Source organism: Solanum pennellii, chromosome 2 (assembly GCF_001406875.1).
Source record: "Solanum pennellii chromosome 2, SPENNV200".
NCBI lineage: Eukaryota > Viridiplantae > Streptophyta > Magnoliopsida > Solanales > Solanaceae > Solanum > Solanum pennellii.
In genome coordinates, this window is record NC_028638.1 from 53857939 (window position 1) to 53876725 (window position 18787).

General features: G+C 32.5%; 3 protein-coding genes and 1 pseudogene across 3 annotated transcripts; 2 read left to right on the forward strand and 2 right to left on the reverse strand.

Annotated features, from left to right (window-relative positions):
- Positions 1-428: 428 nt before the first annotated feature.
- On the reverse strand, positions 429-3919 carry LOC107008672 (protein CREG1). The gene is made up of 6 exons (XM_015207806.2): positions 3549-3919; positions 2972-3007; positions 2152-2353; positions 1135-1213; positions 945-1062; positions 429-794 (listed from the first exon to the last, which is right to left on the reverse strand). The coding sequence occupies exons 1-6, from the start codon at positions 3722-3724 to the stop codon at positions 770-772; spliced, it is 636 nt and encodes a 211-aa protein (XP_015063292.1). The 5' UTR covers positions 3725-3919; the 3' UTR covers positions 429-769.
- Positions 3920-7972: 4053 nt separating this feature from the next.
- Positions 7973-9354, forward strand: LOC107009163. Its single transcript, XM_015208440.2, has one exon. It carries the CDS (start codon positions 8123-8125, stop codon positions 9131-9133), a length of 1011 nt encoding a protein of 336 aa, XP_015063926.1. The 5' UTR covers positions 7973-8122; the 3' UTR covers positions 9134-9354.
- Positions 9355-9528: 174 nt separating this feature from the next.
- Positions 9529-12831, forward strand: LOC107009164 (annotated as a pseudogene).
- Positions 12832-13193: 362 nt separating this feature from the next.
- Positions 13194-17102, reverse strand: LOC107008821 (protein NRT1/ PTR FAMILY 5.8). Its single transcript, XM_015208012.1, has 4 exons — positions 16671-17102; positions 16367-16584; positions 14351-14871; positions 13194-14190 (listed from the first exon to the last, which is right to left on the reverse strand). The coding sequence occupies exons 1-4, from the start codon at positions 16723-16725 to the stop codon at positions 13377-13379; spliced, it is 1608 nt and encodes a 535-aa protein (XP_015063498.1). The 5' UTR covers positions 16726-17102; the 3' UTR covers positions 13194-13376.
- Between the last annotated feature and the right edge of the window lie 1685 nt (positions 17103-18787).

Below are 18787 nucleotides of genomic sequence, written 5' to 3' on the forward strand. Positions count from 1 at the left end.
AAGTTAATAAATTGGTTGAGAATTTGAGATTTATGTTCACATTTCAATAAAGACAAATTCTAGATAATTTCGTATTTAGTCGCAACTTAAACATATATCTTAAACCTAAAAAAAAATACACTTAGATACCTCCATCTTTTTTTTTAAAAAAAAAATTGCATATCATGGAATGACAGTAGTATGAATCTCCCGTCCTTTCAGGATGCAGAATATAAATTTTAGTTACTACGCACATCAGATTCAACCGAACAAAGCATGTAAATGTTCCTTTATACTTCAACAAACTAAACATGTTTCTTCCTTGAGCACTTTGAAATATCATTCTACCATCACAGGGTAAGCGGGTTCTCCTCGGGACTTATGAGATTACAGTGTTATATTGTTGTACTGCAACTCTCGTCTCCAAAGAAACAGGGAAGTATTACAAGTTATAAAACAAGACTGTGATAAATTGTGCAAATTTAACGAACATCCTTCTTTAAATTTTTTAAGTTCTCTTCAGCTGGCCCCAATATCTGGAGACTTGTGCAATAGTTAAAAGGGATGTTGCATCCTATTATTTGCATACAACTTCCATTATTTTACAAACCAGAAATCATACAAAATGTCAAATGCACAAGTGAATGAATGATAATGAGCTTCACAAGTATCTCCTATTTACAGTTGAATTTCATTGATCACTGAATTGATACCCTTTTTTCACATTCCAAAACCACTTTCAACCTTCACTTGAAAAGAACTTGTCAGCAGATTGTATACATAAAGGCGTTCATGCAATGGTCATGTGACTATCCCTGTGTATGGATCGTGTGTTAAGTAAGGAATGACATCAACACTGAAACTAATGGTAGTAATATTTTATTTATTTTTTCAATTCATTGTGCATCTACAATATCAGATTTTTTCTTTAGCAACTTCCTTACAGCTCTTAAGTCTAAACTTACATTTTAGCCTGCAAATACTGATCCACGGTGAGAGGTTTGGGACCACCAAACCAATTGATCATAAATATCTCTTCAATCTCTAATTTGTATATCTGGAAATCGTGACTCTTGGGCCAACCTGCCATTAGTTACATGTGAGGGTTGTTGCTAACAAAAGTAATACTTTAGATGGCAGATCCAAGACATTTACCTTCCATCTCAGGGTGTTTTGTGAATAAAGCAGTTTGAGCAAAGCTAGTTTCCTTTGGATCTCCAGTAACCACTTTCAACTAAAACAGCACAGACACAAAGTATGATAATGTTAGCAAGAATGTGGACGATACACTTACACTTAAGAACAAAGGAACTACAAATCAACTTTTAGTTTTCTGGACATCCAAGCCACACGTTTGCATATCAGCATGTACTTCATATGCTTAACGAGTGAACCCATCAACGTCGTAATTGCTTCAATTAGCACAACATATAATTGATGCAGACCGACTACAGTGTTACAGTGAAAAGTTGAGGCCAAATGATTACCAAGGAACCAGTTAGTGGAAAGTTCAGACTACCAGTCTGTTTCAGAATTAAATATGTGCAGCAATATGCAAGTATACTTTCTAAATTCTGCGAGCAAGCATAATATTGAGTTTTCAGGATGACTCAAATTACCATAATACCTAAAATGTCTTTTATATCCTCAAGTATTGCGTGAAAAAATTAACTTTAATAATAAATCCTCATGTATTGCATGAACATCTGAGAAACTAACCTCGAATATATCAATATTTGGATCAAAATCCAATTAAAGTCAAGCTTACTACTAGCTAACCTTGCATTTAGTAGGTCCAGTTACGTGTCAAGATCTCAGAGCTCAATTTTTTTTTAGAGATTCTCAGCCGTAGATGAGTCTCCGTAATTATCTTTTGTAAGGTTTGGCAAGAGGGCCCCTTCCTCATTATCCTTGTATAGAATCCACAACAAAAAGTGGGGCTCCATTTTCCCTAAGGTCTTTTATCCTCCTTTTTAAGTATTTCCTCTTTTACTGTTCATTTCTAAATGTAGAACTAAGGGGGATACGCTGAACTTTGGAGTGAAAAATATGCCCTGAAAGAGTGGGATACAGAATATTCGGCATGCTACAAAAAACTCTTGTTTAAAAGATACCTGCATCAAAATAAACAAAATCTCTTGTATAAAGGAGAAGAGTTGTTAGTGCAACCACCTTTCCTACGAGGGTAATTTTGGCACAAGATGGGTTCTCAGGATCTTTCTTGCCACAAGTTCCAATGGCGTACTCACTGATTGTAAATGATGATCTCTGGTCTTTCAATGCATTTCTAGCAGTGGGATCAAGCGTTGTTAAGTAGAAGTATGGTATACCACGGCCTTTGTCTGGTAACCCATCACTAAATGAGACAACATTCCTGCACAACAGAAAGTAATTCAAGATAAGACTACTATAACAAGCTTGAACAGCATCAAATCCATAAAACATCTCATTCCACAAATCCTCCATCTCTTGTCCTAAAGTTTCTCGGGGTTCAAGAAACATGAAGTTCTATGTTGATAGATTTCAAAGAATTCAAAGTCCAAACCCCTTCAAAATCGAACAAAGAACTATCACCTGAATTAAAATTATCACCATTCCACTTTCTTATGTAGACATTTCCTTTCCCTAAAGTGATACTTGACTTACGATTATGCAGCTTCAGAATGCACTAAAAGAAATACTGTAAATTGTATGCTAAGAGTAATGGTAAAAACAAATACATTTCTAATACCAAATAACATGATGACAATCCGGTTGACCCCTCCCTTATGAAGTTAACATTAAATAAAAGACATCTCGAAACCTTTTTCTTTCCTTTTTGGTAGTAAAATGAGAATTCTGAGCATCAGTAAAATACATGACTGCAGAAAAGCTTTCCAAAAGAGTCAACTTTTAGGACTATCAGATAATCTCAATCCATCCATAAGCAAAACTTAAAACAAACAAAATAGCTCCCCAAACAATTTACAGAGATATAGGCTAACATACATACCCGAACGGTGCTCCTCCCATATCACTTGCTATAGTACTGCAAAAGAAAGGTCACTGAATCAGCTTTCAGGCAAAATTATCAGTTATTATTTATTTAGTCAGTACAGTTATCTGTTATAGGCAATAAGTTGACTTCAGCTGCCACAAATGAAACATCTTTAATGCAGATCCATTTCAATTTGTTTGTTGTTTCAAAAGAAGTTCTCTTCCTTTTTTGGGCACTCTCCAATCCAACTTTTCACGTAGCATGTCAAAATACTATACATTCTGCATACCTTTAGTTTAACACCACAATATTCAAATTTTTCTTTACTTTTTAAAACTCCGTATCAAGTCAAAATTAGACAAATAAACTGAAACAAAAGGAGTAACTGAGAAGTTGTGCCACACAAGAAACAAGAAAAATTATGTCTTTACACTTACAGCAATCAATCAAGAATCTCGATCTATCTAGGTCATGAACTATGAAGCAAAATCAAGAACAATCAATATCCCAAACCAACTGGGGTTGACTAAAAATAACAAATCACAGTAAAAGATTCGATCTTTCAGTTAGAAAAAAGGGAACTACTACATACTTAAGGACACCCCAATAATTCTGAGAAACGAGCCATCGAGCAAATAAGGCAGCATCATCCGGCTTGGGTCTGGACATTGACAGTAAAAGAGGGCGCCCATGAACAGAATCTTTGAAAAAAGCCAAGAAAAACACCAAAAGAAGAAAAATCGAAGCTGCCCTGTTGATGATATTCATGATGTTTACTGTACAATGTAGGAGTGTTTGCAGAGTACTGTCTGGTATTTATTTATATACTTGTTATATGTCTAGTACAAGATAAGGATTTTGATATTATGACTTGCATAATGAGTAAAGCCAAAACGGAAAGTGCAATTTTTTTACTTAAACAGAGCAAGAAGTTTCGGAGAGGAACAGCATAAAGGATGCGTGCACACGAGAAGTGCAATATTAAAAACAAGGTTCCTGCACCAAAATGTGATAAATAACGTGTGCGGTTTTTAAACGAAAGTGCTTATTCTGCTATTTTAGTTATTTTATATGCGTGCACACAAGAAATAAAATGACTTTTTCGGATTTCTTAATGTTAAATTAGGTTTAAGATTTAATTTATTTTTTTAGTTGAGTCATCTATTAAAAGTATATTTTATATGCATGCGCACAAGAAAAAAATGACTTTTTCGAATGAGGATTATAAGAAACCTATCTCATTAACCATGTCATTTTTTAACGCTCCACCTCACGCCTAATACTTAGCATCTGGTGCATGGGCAATTTCTATTTTGGCCCCCCAACATCGGGTGAAACGGATACTATGTTAAATTAGGAATTAGACTTAACTTACACCTCAAAAGCTAGCTCAAAAGGGGAGGATTGCTCAAACCTTACATGGAGTCTACCCATGTCATTAACCACCTGTGAGACTTTTGTCATTCGTTAACACTTATCCTTCAGAACAAAGATCTCGGAATACAAGGGGTTATGAAATCAAACCCAATAATTTAGATACACATGATATAATTCACTTTAAAATTAAAGTATTTTGTGACAAATATCGAGTTAATATTTTAGATAGTCACTTAACTTTCAATAATTCAATTAGAAAGTCACTTAACTTTGTTTTATATCTCAAAAGTCACTCAACTATTGGATGTTTCACTTAAAAAGTCACTCAACTATTAATATTTCACATAAAAATGTCATGCAATTAATTTAAATATTTTTTCATTAAATTTCATTTAAAACTATTTTTTCTAAAAAAAAAGTCTATTTTAATTATTTTATTGATCCGCTTCCGTCATTTAATTATAATTTTTATGAAAAAACACTCAGTAGCAATTGACCCAAAAAAAAAAAAATTCCGTTCTAGTAATTGTATAATTGAAATTGAATTTGTTAAAAATTATAAAAAAAAAAGGTTGGAATTAATAAGAAGCAAGTAAAAACTCACAGTAGCAATCTTCTACTATTTTTGTTTGTTTGTAAAAACAAAAAGAATATTTCAACAAAACTCAATTAAATAATTAAAATAAACATCTTATTATTTATTTTTAGAAGACTAGTTTAATTATTTTTTGTAATTTTACAAAATTTAACAAAAAATATTTAAATTGACTGAGTAACTTTATAAGTGAAATCAAGAACGGCTAGAGCATATTAGTGACCTAAAGCAAAAATCAAATGAGATCTTAAACTTGAATTGTTAACAACTTTATATAATTGATTTATTCTATCTTTCAATTGATAATATAATTATTTTTATTTTAAATTATTTTTCGCGACATAGTAGTTCAAATATATCAAATTTCTCCTAATATTTTCTTCATTTTTCATGAAAAAGTTAACTCTTAGTATTCAATATTTGTTAAAAAAATAATAACTTATAACCTATTATTATTAAAAAAAAAAGGCCCCTAAAATTTGAGGCCTAAGTGACATGTTTTTTTTAACACTGTCGAGCCATCCCTGAATGAAATATCAATAATTAAATGAATTTCTAAGTGAAATATCAATAGTTGAATGATTTTTGAGTTATCAAACAAAGTTAAATAACTTTTTAAATGAACTATTGAAAGTTGAATGACTTTTTAAATGAATTATTAAAAGTTCAATAACTTTTTAAATGAACTATTGAAAATTGAGAGATCATCTGAGGTATTACTCCGACAAATACTATTTTGAGATCTATAACTAAGATAGATGAGTTTCATCTTCAATCATTTGGGGTATTTTGATATATATATATATATATATATATATATTTATTGTCAAGTTCATCTCATATTAGTTTGGCTGTTTCTAGAAGGTCAAAATATTTGTTTTCCAGGAAAATATAAGTTTTTTTTAAATATTTTTTTTGCAGGAACATTTTAAAAAAATATAGTTAGAGGCACTTTAAAAAGTTCAGTCCAATACTAATAGTTGCTAATAAATTCTATTAGTTAAATTAGCTAAACAAATACTATTTCTCAATTCTTACCAAAAACATTTTTTTTAAAAAAAAAAACTATTTAGAAAAAGAATATACACTTTAAAATAAATTGATATTATAAACTTAATCTTATAAACTTAATCAAACAAGTTATAAATGTGTCAAAGGGTCGGTAGGAGCCTAGGGTCCGGTCCGTCTATGGGCGTGTTAAGGAGCATGCTTCTGGGGGTTTGGACATTGAATCGGCCTACTATTCGTTGTTTGTATTATTTTTAGAGCAGTAACATAATATTGATCATATAACCTAACGTGATTAGCGGTGGCAAATAGGTGGATTAAGTCAAATTTAGACATGAGTCAACATAAAATGAATAATAATTCAATTTGTCCATATTTGATGTGGGTAAAAATGAGTTGGATAATAAATAAGTGGGGTAATATTAGGGGTATCAAAAGTGAACCCAAACATAAGTAACCCGCTCAACCCGCCCAGAATTTTAAGGGTTGGACTCAAAATAATTTGAATTGATTTCATTCTCAACCCATTCAAGGTTAACCCATTTAAAGATAATTCTCTTTTGAGCCCAATTAAATCTCCAATTTCAACCCGTTTTAAATCTTTTTATTAAGATATGTTCCTATATTGAAGATATGAATTATTATCTATTTAACAACTTTTAGGATTTATATCCATTTGTTACTTTTTTAATAAAAAATTCTTGAGCGGAGATTCAAATTGTGATTATAAAAGTTAAATATCAAGATGTTAAATTATTGAGATTAATCGGATCAAATTGGACGGGTCAAGACCCAACCCGTTTTTTTAACCTATTTAAGCCCAAAGTAAACTTGAGGGGGGGGGCTCGATTTCTATTGAACCCATTTTAATATTTCCAATTTTAATTCAACCCGCCCATTTGACACCCCTAAGTAAAATACTGGTTTACCTATATTTTCACGAGTAAATAGTACTCTGTTTTAGAATTTAACATAGAGAAAACATTTTTGTCTTTTTTTAAGATAAAATATGACTCGTACGTTTTACTTAGTTTTATTGTATCATAAAAGTGAAAAAAAAATTAAATTTTTTTCATTGTTAGGGAGGGAAAAATTTTAAAGTTTAAAATATTTTTTAAAAAATAAACTTAAAATTATTTTTTTGGGGGGTGTGGTTGCTCTAATACACTTTAGTCAATGTCGATACTAATACATAATTTGCTTATTTGTCACTATTATTTATCATATAACTATAATCAACAAAAAAAATATAAATTTAAAATATATATTTTTGGAGGGCCAAAGACTTCATATTTTCAATATAGAAAAAAATAATTAGTTTTATAGAAAAATACAATAAGAAAGAGAAGTTACTATATATTTGGTAATATCATCAATTTTGAGTGAATAAAAATCAGAAGCTTAACTCGTTTGACTAATTCATATTTTTCCTATATGACTATATTCTTACGGATAAAATATAAGTATCAATCCGTATTCTATCCAAGTAAAAAATCACTCACCCAACCTATTAAATACGTGCGAATAACTAAAATATAAACTTATTTTACCAATACTAGACACGATGAATGTGGATGGTGATGATTTATTATGATCTTATTAAAAGGTATGAAAGTTGTTTGAGCCTTACATTGATTAGATGGAATAATTTGAAACCCACGTGACCTTGACCTCTCTCATCTAAATAACTAACTTATGAATATAATTATGCTAAATTGCATTGTATCATTTCGATTTTTAATTATTTACCTATTTTTTAACTAATACATATTAAAAAAATAATTAATATAATAAATTTATTATTTTATTTTTATTAATTATAAAATAAATTAATTAAAAAATTAAATTATTCAAAAAAGTTTTTTAAAATAATAATTAATTAAAAAAATAACTATTTAAATATTATTCTTTTCTTAATTTATCAAAATAAATCAGTAAAAAAGTTAAAAAAATATGTCCTACTTATTCATTTACTCGTTTATTTTAACCCATCTAAATTTAGAACTAACTTCACTTTTCTTTTTTTTTTTTTTAAGGAAGAAGGGAAAAAGAAGGGAGTATATGAGTCTTGGAAAGTCAGGTGAGCAGAAAATTGAGACTAAATAGGGAGGCACAGCCTGGCCAGATCAACGAAGCTTCTCTATAACGTAGAATTTCTTGAGATCTAACGATAATCAAAGTCAACAATGGGGCTATTCAGCTATACTGTCGCCGGCGGCGGATTTATACTAATCGGCGCTTGGGAATCTCTGGTCTCTTCTTCTGGTGCACTGAAAAATTCATCACCGTCGTCCACTACCCAATCGCCGCCACAAAATCCATCTACAGATAAGCATGAGCAAGGTTCTGTTTTTTCTTCATCGGTCACCTTTGTATTAATCTTAATCCTTTCGTTCCTTTTCGTACTCGATTCCTTGTTATCCTTTTTCGACGCACTCAACTCCAAAGACAACATTGGTTCCGTCCTTCAATTGCAGGTTATCGCGATTTCTCTTCTTTTCTTTCTCTATTCGGTATTAGGTCTCATGACCCGCTTGAAAAATTCTTTTCATTTACCTTCACCGATCCTCAATTTGCTTTGCCTCTTCGCTTTTGCTGAGGAATTTTTGTTGTTTTATCTTCAAAGGAAAGACCCAAGTGGAGTTGAAAATCGTTACTATAATCTCTTGCTTGTGCCTATTGCTATTTGTGCATTTTGTTCATTTCTAGAATTGAAAAATCCCAAATCAAATTACACTAGATTAGGACGTGGGATTGGGTTAATCTTGCAAGGGACGTGGACTCTTCAAATGGGGTTTGCTTTTTTCTCCGATATGATTGCACAGGGATGCTATTTACATCAAAGGAGTAGAGGTAATTACACGGTTAAGTGTAAAGGTCATCCTCAGTACCATCGAGGTGGAGCTATTGCTACCCTTCAGTTCAATTGCCACCTTGCTCTTCTTGTGGCTGTGTTTACTTTTGTATACTCAATTGTGTGTAAAAAGCATGGCATTGGCCGTGAACATATGCGGTATAGACCTATTGGAGCTGAGATGCAACACTTGGAAATCGATAGTCAAGCTCATTTTACGTTGGAGTCTGATGAAGAGGATGACAATGAGAATGGGATAAAAGAAGAGATGAATGTTGAAATGCAAAAGGCTATTGTACCTGTTCCTGAATCAGAAACTAATGGCTATCATACCCATCCTTGAGGAAACCCATGGATCATTTTTTATGTTACTAGGTATAAAGATATATTCTTTGCAGAGGGGTTATGGTTTAGAGGTTGGGGTTCCCTTTGTATAAAGAATTTACAGATAGAAAAGAGAAAGTTTCAGTACTTTTTGTATTTGATGATTCTAGTTCAAATTGTAATGTTGTGTTAGAAATTTTCTTTGAAGTGATTTAAGTATAATTTCCTTTATTGTGTGTCTATGGAAGACTTACTCTTTGATAGTAATGACGACTAACTTTCTTATCAAAAGGAGCTTTACTATATTTCCATTTCACAGCTCATTCTCAATATTTGGAATTTTACATTGTAAACGAATTTTCTTTTAAGATTTTAGAATTCAGGTTGGTGAATATCAACTTTAGCTAGACTCTGAGTCTCTGAATATTGCACTCGCATGACCGGCATATGAAGGAACTCACCAGATTTCACAAATCTGCCTACAAGATTAGCAGTTTGCTCTTTCCCGTCGATTTCCAGATCGACCCGATCCCAACAACTTGACCCACCAGGTTCGATCTCTCCGTCTTTGTCATCTGTCGCTATGGTTTTGGTGTTGATATTTGTGTGCAGGTTTTCTATACTCATATCATATTTATGTTGCTATAATTGCTTGCTAGTTTGTAGTATAGCTTGTCATATTTCATTCTTACTAATTGCTTTCTGGATTGCTTGCTGATTTATGTTATTATTTATTAATTGCTGGATTGTATTAGTTCTTGGGCTGCGTCACTGTCTAATTTGTTGCTTGACTACCTACTTGTATTGTCTTGTTGATTGTGCTGGTAGTTCCTCGTTGGTATATTACTTCCTTGATTTGTTTCTTCTGCTTTAGTGTCTTTGGTTCGTGATGATAGACTAGGGTCATATTCTCGGGGAGGGGGCGCTGGTAAGGGGCAGCCATTGGGTTCAGAGTGCATGTATGCTGAGATTAGGGCTGCGGAACATTGGGTCGCTGATGGGGAAATCCATAGAGTTAGTAAAGATCCTTAGGAAGAGGAAGATTATATAGCTTGTGTCCCAGGAAACCAAGTGGGTAGGGAGTAGGAATGAAAGGTAGAGGCAAAAAAGTTGGCTTATGTGAAGTTGGTGGAGAGCAAGGACGAGGAGGTGACTACAGAGATGCTTATAAAGCAACGAGGAATGGGCCAAAGTTGGCGGTCACGACAGCAAAACCAACAGCTTTTTAACGCTTGCATGAGGATCCAGAGGACAAAGGAAGAAAGTATCCTTGCTGATAAAATGAGAGGGAAGTACTGTGAGGAAACTTTGTTGGACATGTTTAGGGGTGACAATTGAGCGGGTTTGGGTTAAATTTGGGCGGGTCAAAATGGGTCAAGACCCGACCCGACCCAAATCTGTTCGGGCCAAAATGGATTGGGTCAAAATGGGCTAGGCAACGGGTCATAACCCAACCTGCACAATTTTTTCTAAGTTTTAATAGCTTTATTTGTTATTTTATAAGCTTTCAGTATCTAATAAAAGGGTAAAACTTACCCGCACCGGGTGTTTTATTTAACCTTAATGAAAATTGAATTAGTTTGGTGTAAACGCTCGGTGCGGGTAAGTTTTTCCCTGATAAAATTGTTTTTTTCTTTATTATAAGATATAAAAATCAAAAAAAAGTTTTTTAATAATATTTTGACAATTTTTTCAAAAATCAATTTGGGTTGCATGTCAACCCAATTTTTTTAATGAGTTGAAATGGATTGGGTTGAGATTGATTTAGCTAACAAATGGGCAGGTGTAACCAACCCAAACCTAAATGGGTTGGGCTTGATTTTGCCAACCCTACACATGTAGTACGTGCATTGACATGTCTCTGGAGAAACCACTAACCACTGCCTTATCTTCTTATAAATTCTGCATTTGTCTGGGAAGAATGACTTTGTGTTTGAAAAGGCATAGTAATAGCTGAGGAGTTGATAGTTGAGTAATTAAAGAACAAACATAAAGGCAAAGAACCCCCACAAATCGATGAAATTATGTTGGATCATGAAAAGTTTTGGGCCCACCCTGGAAAACCTAATTCTAACGTCAAATTATTCAATTTTTCCGTATTTTATTTAAGAGAAGGAAAAGTAGATTGAGAAGTATAAGTAGTTCCCAATTACAATAACTCTCTCCACTGTTTGTCAGCGATCAGGTTTTTTCTTGCCTTGTATTCTTTGTATTATCTAGCTTTTTCAGGCCAAATTTAGTCTTCTCCAACCATAATTCCGATAACAAGTAAGGTGCCTCAATTAAAAAATAATAATAACTTACTAGTATGGTAATTAATTTTGGAAATTTGGACCATCCCTTTGTTTGTTATTAGAACTTGATTACCAACTTAGATTTGTCTTTTTTGACAATTACGTGTGTGTTTGTTTCTTACTTTAGGTTTTAATAACACCCATAACTTTACTTTGAGTTTTGCATTCATTGACTTTCTTGTCATCTTCTAGGAATGGAAACTCCCATGCACATCCAAGAAGAAATAATTATGGATATGTTAATTAGACTGCCTGTGAAGTCTCTTTTTAGATTCAAGTGTGTTTCAAACTCTTGGAGGGCTTTAATCTGTGAACCTAGCTTTAAGAAACAGCATCATCTCAATCATGCCAAAAATGACAAATTGCTTGTTCTACGGATTGTCAAGGATAGTAATACTTTCTTCTATGGTTCATCTTTATTGACGACAACACCACCACAACATCTAAACATTAGGGATGTACAAGAATCGCTGTGTGTCCCGCAATGTGTGCCATGGTATTACCATATGTATGGTAGCTGCAATGGCTTGTGAGCAGAAATGTTTTCTGTGGAATCCTTCTACAAGAGAATCAATATTACTACCATCACATTGGGACAAGTTTTTTCATGGTTACATCCATGGATTGGCATATGACCCAACTAGTGATGACTATAAGTTCGTTAACATCCCTGAAGATGAAAGGGCACCCACTGAAATTCTCTCCTTAAAAACTGGTTCCTGGAGAAAAATTTATGGAGGTTACTGTTCTCTCCTATCCGCTAATATGGAATATTTTACATTACTACGAGGAGCATTTCATTGGCTTACTTGTTCCGTAGATGGTATGTTTTCTCTGATTTCATTTAATATTTCAAATGAGGTGTTTGGAGGATTACCATTGTCGAAGGAAATGCCCATGGTGTATGACATGATCGAGGAAGGCGTAAAAGTGTTAGGTGGAATGCTTAGTGTAAATTTTCTTTATGAAAAGGAGGATACTACTATTTTTGATTTGTGGGTAATGAAAGAGTATGGTATGGAAGAATCTTGGACTAAATTATTTACGATGACAGATAGCAGGGATGCTTATGAGATGTTACCAGTTGTTCCGAAATATATATTTGCTGATGGTGAAGTGTTGTTCAGGTCCGATACAAGAGTTGTGCTTGGCAAACTCAAAAGAATCAGACAAAAGAAGCAATCTAGTGTGGCCTCTAACTACTGATGAAGATACATATACCACTTGGGATGGATTTGTTTACACAGAGACTTTGATCTCTCCAAAAGATTGTGTTATTGCTTTGCACTAGTATTTATATTATTCGTTAACTTTTTATTATTGGTATGACTTAGAAACAAAATGTGTTTAAATCTGTCCATACAGTCTGTGACTTTTTGTGTTCAGTAGTTTATTTTATAGAGCATTCATTATATTTTGCGCATAGATTCCCTCTCTATATTTTTATTTTTATTTTGTGAGAGTTGACATATATTTCTATATATAAAGAAAAAATTGTATGAAATAGCAAATTATTTAAATTCAAATTAAATGTCATAGCCATAGTATATATTATTTGTAATTCGTAGCAAATATTTTATTTTATTTTCATCTGATTCAGTATACAATTAGCTATAATTCAACTTATTTCTAATCATTAATTTAAAAATCAAAGGAATATTTATCCCATCCAAAATGTGAAGAGTGTATTATCACACCCAAAATATTAAGTAGACTTTTCTAATTTCAAATTTTGTTAAAGAGTAATTTTAAAGAGAAAATCACTAATTTTAATAACCTTATTGATACAGATCAAAATTAAATGGCTTTAATAGATAATTTTTTCGATTTTTACTCATTAAAAGAGGATGTGACGTACTAGATATATCTTCCTTTATATACAAGTGCAGAACCTTCACTTTCTACTTAGAAATGAATGTGCAAAACACAACATTCCACAATAACAAATTATCAGTCACTACCAACACTCTAATTCACTGTCCTGCTTCTATAAAATCGACAGAAAACCATAAACATCATAAAACTGGCTGCACTTGACAATGCCAGAAACCAGTAATAGTTGTCTAAACGGGCTCTGCTCATGTCATCGGCGAACCAGTTCTGCTTTTCTCCTATTGAACTTGTCAAATGTTCAATCACTGTTATAAGGAATGAGCTGAAGAAACTACCACAACCAAATACACTAGTATAAAGAGCTATGCCTAAAGTTCTCATATTTATCGGAACTTCAGAGTAAAAGAACTCTTGCATACCAACAACTGTGAATATATCTGAAATTCCCAATAAGATGTACTGAGGCAGCAACCAAAATATGCTCATTGGCAAAGCTTCGAATTCTGAAGTTAAAGTACCTACATTTCTGGCAATATCCAGTCTTTTTCTTTCGGTAACAGCTGCAATTATCATTGCTATCACTGAAAGAAACATCCCTATTCCCATTCTCTGCATCACAGTGATACCTTTCTCATTACGTGTCAAAACACGAATGAAGGGGATAAAGCACGTGTCGTAAAGAGGCATAAGCAAGATTATAGATATTGTGATTGAACTCTGAAGTGCAGCTGGTGGAATTCGGAAGCTGCTTCCGATGTTTCTCCTCATTGTCATACCTTGTTTAGTGAAAAATGTTGCAGGTTGTTGAAAAATCACAGCAAACATCAGAAGCATAGTCCATACTGGCAGTAGAGGTAGTACTACTTTTAGAATTTCTACTATCCCATTCTCTGGATCTGTACCCTCCGTGCTGCCTGAATCTTGTTGGCAGAGTGGTGCATTTTCAAGTCTAAGAAAATGCAAGGCAAAGCCATAATGAGCATTAGTTGGCAATATGTTGTAGCAGGTTAGTGATCATTTTTAGTTTTTTTACTATTGTATGAAAACATTTTATATTGTCAGTACGTAGAATTTAAACTCGTTTACAAAAGCTTTAAAGAAACACTTACTCGATCTCAACAACTTTTGACTTGTTGGTATCTGGTACAGCAATCTCACCACAGGTCAATCTTGAGGTAGCCGCTCTAATAGCTTTAACTATATGACCTCCCAAAGACTTGATATGAATAATTTCACCATCCGTGTTGTGTGTATAAAACCTGTTGCCAAATCTGAAGACTACAATCGACACTATCATGGCAATCGAGGGAATGGCAAAACCTAATCCCCATCCTAACGTGTCCTGTATGTACGACATAATGGACACTCCAAGTAGGCTGCCACAACATATGCCAAAATACCACCAGTGGAAAAATGTGCTCTTTTTCTTGGAGCTCTGGTCATTCTTTGTACAGGGCAATTCTTCTTCGTCATCCAATTGGTCCGCTGCAAAAGCTTGTAAGGACGGGTTGTAACCAGCTTGGCCTAGTGAAATTAAATGCAGAGACCATGATAACGATGAAGAGAAGCCCGATTTGTCCAAGGATGTCCATGGCCATTGTAATGCCAATGATGTCAAAGCTAAAAGACCCTGATTATTTGGTTGTCAAAAAGAGTCATAGTCATTCAGTATATCTTATATTTCCCTTTTTCACTGAGGCGATAATATTAATCTTTAAGTTCATAAATCATAGTACCTCCATTTCTAAAAGAATGATCTTCTTTCCTTTTTAGTCTGTTTAAAAAACGACGGACCCTTTTCCTTTTTTTTTTGACAACTTTTGACTTTCAACTTTTAGGACCACATGATTAAAAAGCATTTTGAAACATAACTCTATATTAAAAACCACAAGATTGACAAGTTTTCTCTATTTTATCAAATTCTATATTAAGTCAAACTATATGTAATTCTTTTTGAAAGGAAGGAGTATTACAAAATTCGATTGGAACTTCTTTATTACTACTACTATCTGTAGATGTTATATGTATTTTCTTAGACAGATTAAACTCCTTTTCCAAGACAAACAACTGTTTATAAGTTACATAACAGTAGCAAATCTTTTACAAGCACTAAGGCAGACATATAAATGGGCGACAAAAGAAGTGACACCTGAATCAGCAGTAACGTAAGTAAAATGAGTTGACAATGAAACAAAACTGTTATACATACTTTAAAACAGAATTTGTTAAAAATGTATTAATAACGTGCAAGATTTAGGTTATAATGCAATGTTTCTTTTTTTTTTAAAAAAAAAAAGGAGGTGGGTGATGACTCAGGCTCCATGTCTACGGTCCACCGAGGCTGTTAACTAATGATTTCCGTGTAGATAATCCATCTACAAACATAGATTTTTCCCCCTTCCCTGATAGTGGCAAAAGTAGTCTTTATTTAAGATTTTAATTACTAAAAATTTTAAATATACTTTGTCTTTTCAATTGATATAGGCACTTGTTCTGTAATAAAATGAAATAAAAGCATAGTTGTCAAAGCACCGAGGGGTTGTTCGGTTCGTGCTATAAAAAAAAAAAGTTATTATCACTAAATATCGTAAACAGAGTTAACCAGGATAACAATACTAGCATTATCATCCAAATCCATTATAGGATAAAAAATATGAAGATTTTGATACAAAATGTATAAGGATACTAACTAATTATACTCATAATCAAACACAAAATAAATGCTAACTAATTGAAACTAATACTATTCTTGTAAGCACACCCAATCCTAGTACGGTGTTCAAAACTTTTCCTATTTGTGAGATGTTTGGAATATTTTTCCACGACATACGAAAGGAAAAACTAAAAATTCTAATAACTAAATTTCGAAGAAAATGTAAAGTGTCACGTACCATTCGAACTTGTAACCTAAGCACTATATTTGCAGCTAGACTTTACTAGAAGCTTATATAATGTTAAACTCAGATGGATTCAACAATTTGTATTCATGAATTAAAAAGTTTTGCCTAACTCTAGATAATTTTCTAACAAAGGAGATTCAGTTGAAACTGTACGGTTAATGCTGGGTAAAACTGCGTACAATAAGACCTTATGGCTTCGTAGAGACGAATTGAAAGGGAACTTACGGCAAAATATAGAGAAGAAGAAGCCAATACAGTGGTGTAGCGGTCCAAATAAGAATCAGCTAGTGGAGCAACCAGCAATGGCAACATAGAAGTAACACCACACCAATTGTTAACCATCTTTGCCGCAGCTGAATTGCTCATTTTGCCCACATCTGTTAGATATGTCACTAAATTTGATGCCACCCCTTTGAATGAAAACCTCTCCATTCCCGCTATTACTGCCAAATTAAAACCACAAAATTTAAATAACAATATATTTAGTATAATCCCACGTACGTGTGAAATGAAATGAAATGGAAGTTACCTATGAGGAGAATACATGGTTTGTTGAGATTTCTTGGACTTTGTCCTCCAGCCATGAGAAATTATGTTGAAAAGGTGAAATAATCGAGGCTAGTTAATTATATGTTGTCGTTGCTTTCATCTGGTTTTTACTATTTCAGTCACTACACAAACAAATTAAACAGTGTTTATTTAGTGCCGTACTCGAACATCTTATATATATATTTATATTGGCTAAGCTTCCTCCAACCCAACAAGGCAATTAATTAACAATATTTTGCATATATATAGTGACTAAAAGTAAAAAAAAGAAGTCAAGTCTATTTTTGAATAAGTAACATAACTTTTGTATTGAGACGTATAATGGAACACTAGACAATCACCAAAAGCACTCATCAACAGACCATTGATCCAACATAGGAAAGAAGTGTTTCTAAATTATTTCTTACTTTAGTCTTCGCAGACAATTTTGTCGCAGCCGATAAACAGGTACTCATAATTAGCTCGATAATATTTCAAATACGTGTAAATTAACTCTACACTAACTCAAAGATAGCTGATAAACAAATATTCATAAATAGCTCTGTAATTTTCTAGATACATGCAAACTAACTCGAATGTTATCATCATCCTATCATCCCGAGGGAAAAAGGATACTACATCCTGAGGGAAAAAGAATACTACTTCAAGTCTTAGTAACTAGAAATTAGTCCGTACCTATATTATTTTTGAGATCTATATATATTAAAAATAAATATCAGTGGTTTAGCGCTAGAAAAATGCACAAACGCAGACAATATTGTTATGATTTTTAAAAGAAGCTCCTTTTACGCTTCAACAAAATAAATTTTAGCACCAATATCTATAGAGATTAATAAAGAGTTTCAAAATTCTTTTATCGATATTAATTAAGTGTCATTAAAATTAATATTGATAAAAAATCTATAAAAATATTATTTATTGCTAAAAATATATATTTAGCGACAATTAAGATATTATCATTAATTAGTTACTGCTAATGATATTTTTTTTAATATAGTATTATAGTAAAATTTCTAGATAAAGATTCTAAGCCCTAAATACAAAATCATTTTTTTAAAAAGAAGTAATTTGTTCCTAAATAAAACATTTCAATATAAATTTACTAAGACGACTATCAAGTGGATGAAAAATTAAAAAAAAAAAAAGGAACAACTTTTCTAAAAGATCTAAAAATGGAACACTAGGACAATCACTAAAAATTTTCTTTAGGGAAATTAAAGTTATTGATAATGAATTTGATTTAAGTTTAAAAGGAGATGCATTATTAATTATACAACATTCCACGTTTCTAGTTGGCTGTGTCGTCACGTCGATTAAATCTTTATATGTCTGACTACAAAAACTTATGCTACTTCATTCATGATGTATAAATATTGCTTTGTAATGCTTGTCATATGGCTGTTGCAACCACTTGGGTTACCTCACAACCTGCCAGGTATATATTTCACTACTTCTGTCAATTGGATAAGCACACAAAATCATAACAGTTTCATTTACAAAAAAAATGGTAAAAACCCACTGAAAAAATCAAATCATAATCATGTATAAACATCTAATAGATTATGGTTTAATCCTAATGACATTTCTTTATCGGTCCACCCGTTGGAAGGACACGGATTAAAATTTAAAAAATATCGATTGAGATAAAAGGTTAGTAGATAATAGTATGTCAGTAGTGCATTACTTTCACTTTTCAACTAGTACTCATACTAATATAATCGTAGTATATATTATAGTTTCTACACAGTTTGACATTCTTTTTTAATTAAAATTTTGAAGTAAAACTTAGCGATTTTTCTCCATTTATTGACTAATAAACAACTCGTTAGATGTGTTGTACTGAATATGAGTACGCTTGCACTTGCAACAAACGCTGTACATGCACTATAGTAGAGAACTTTCAAAAATCTTTTCCTAAGTTTGAATTTTGATTATGTAATACTAACTTTCTTCAAGATTTGACATATAAAGCCTACTTTTTATTACTATTATTATTATTTTATGTTATTTGTCACTCATTAAAAGTATTTTCAATCTTACAAATTTTACCTTTCTTACACTTTTATTTCCATTACAATAGAATGGGGTAAATATTAA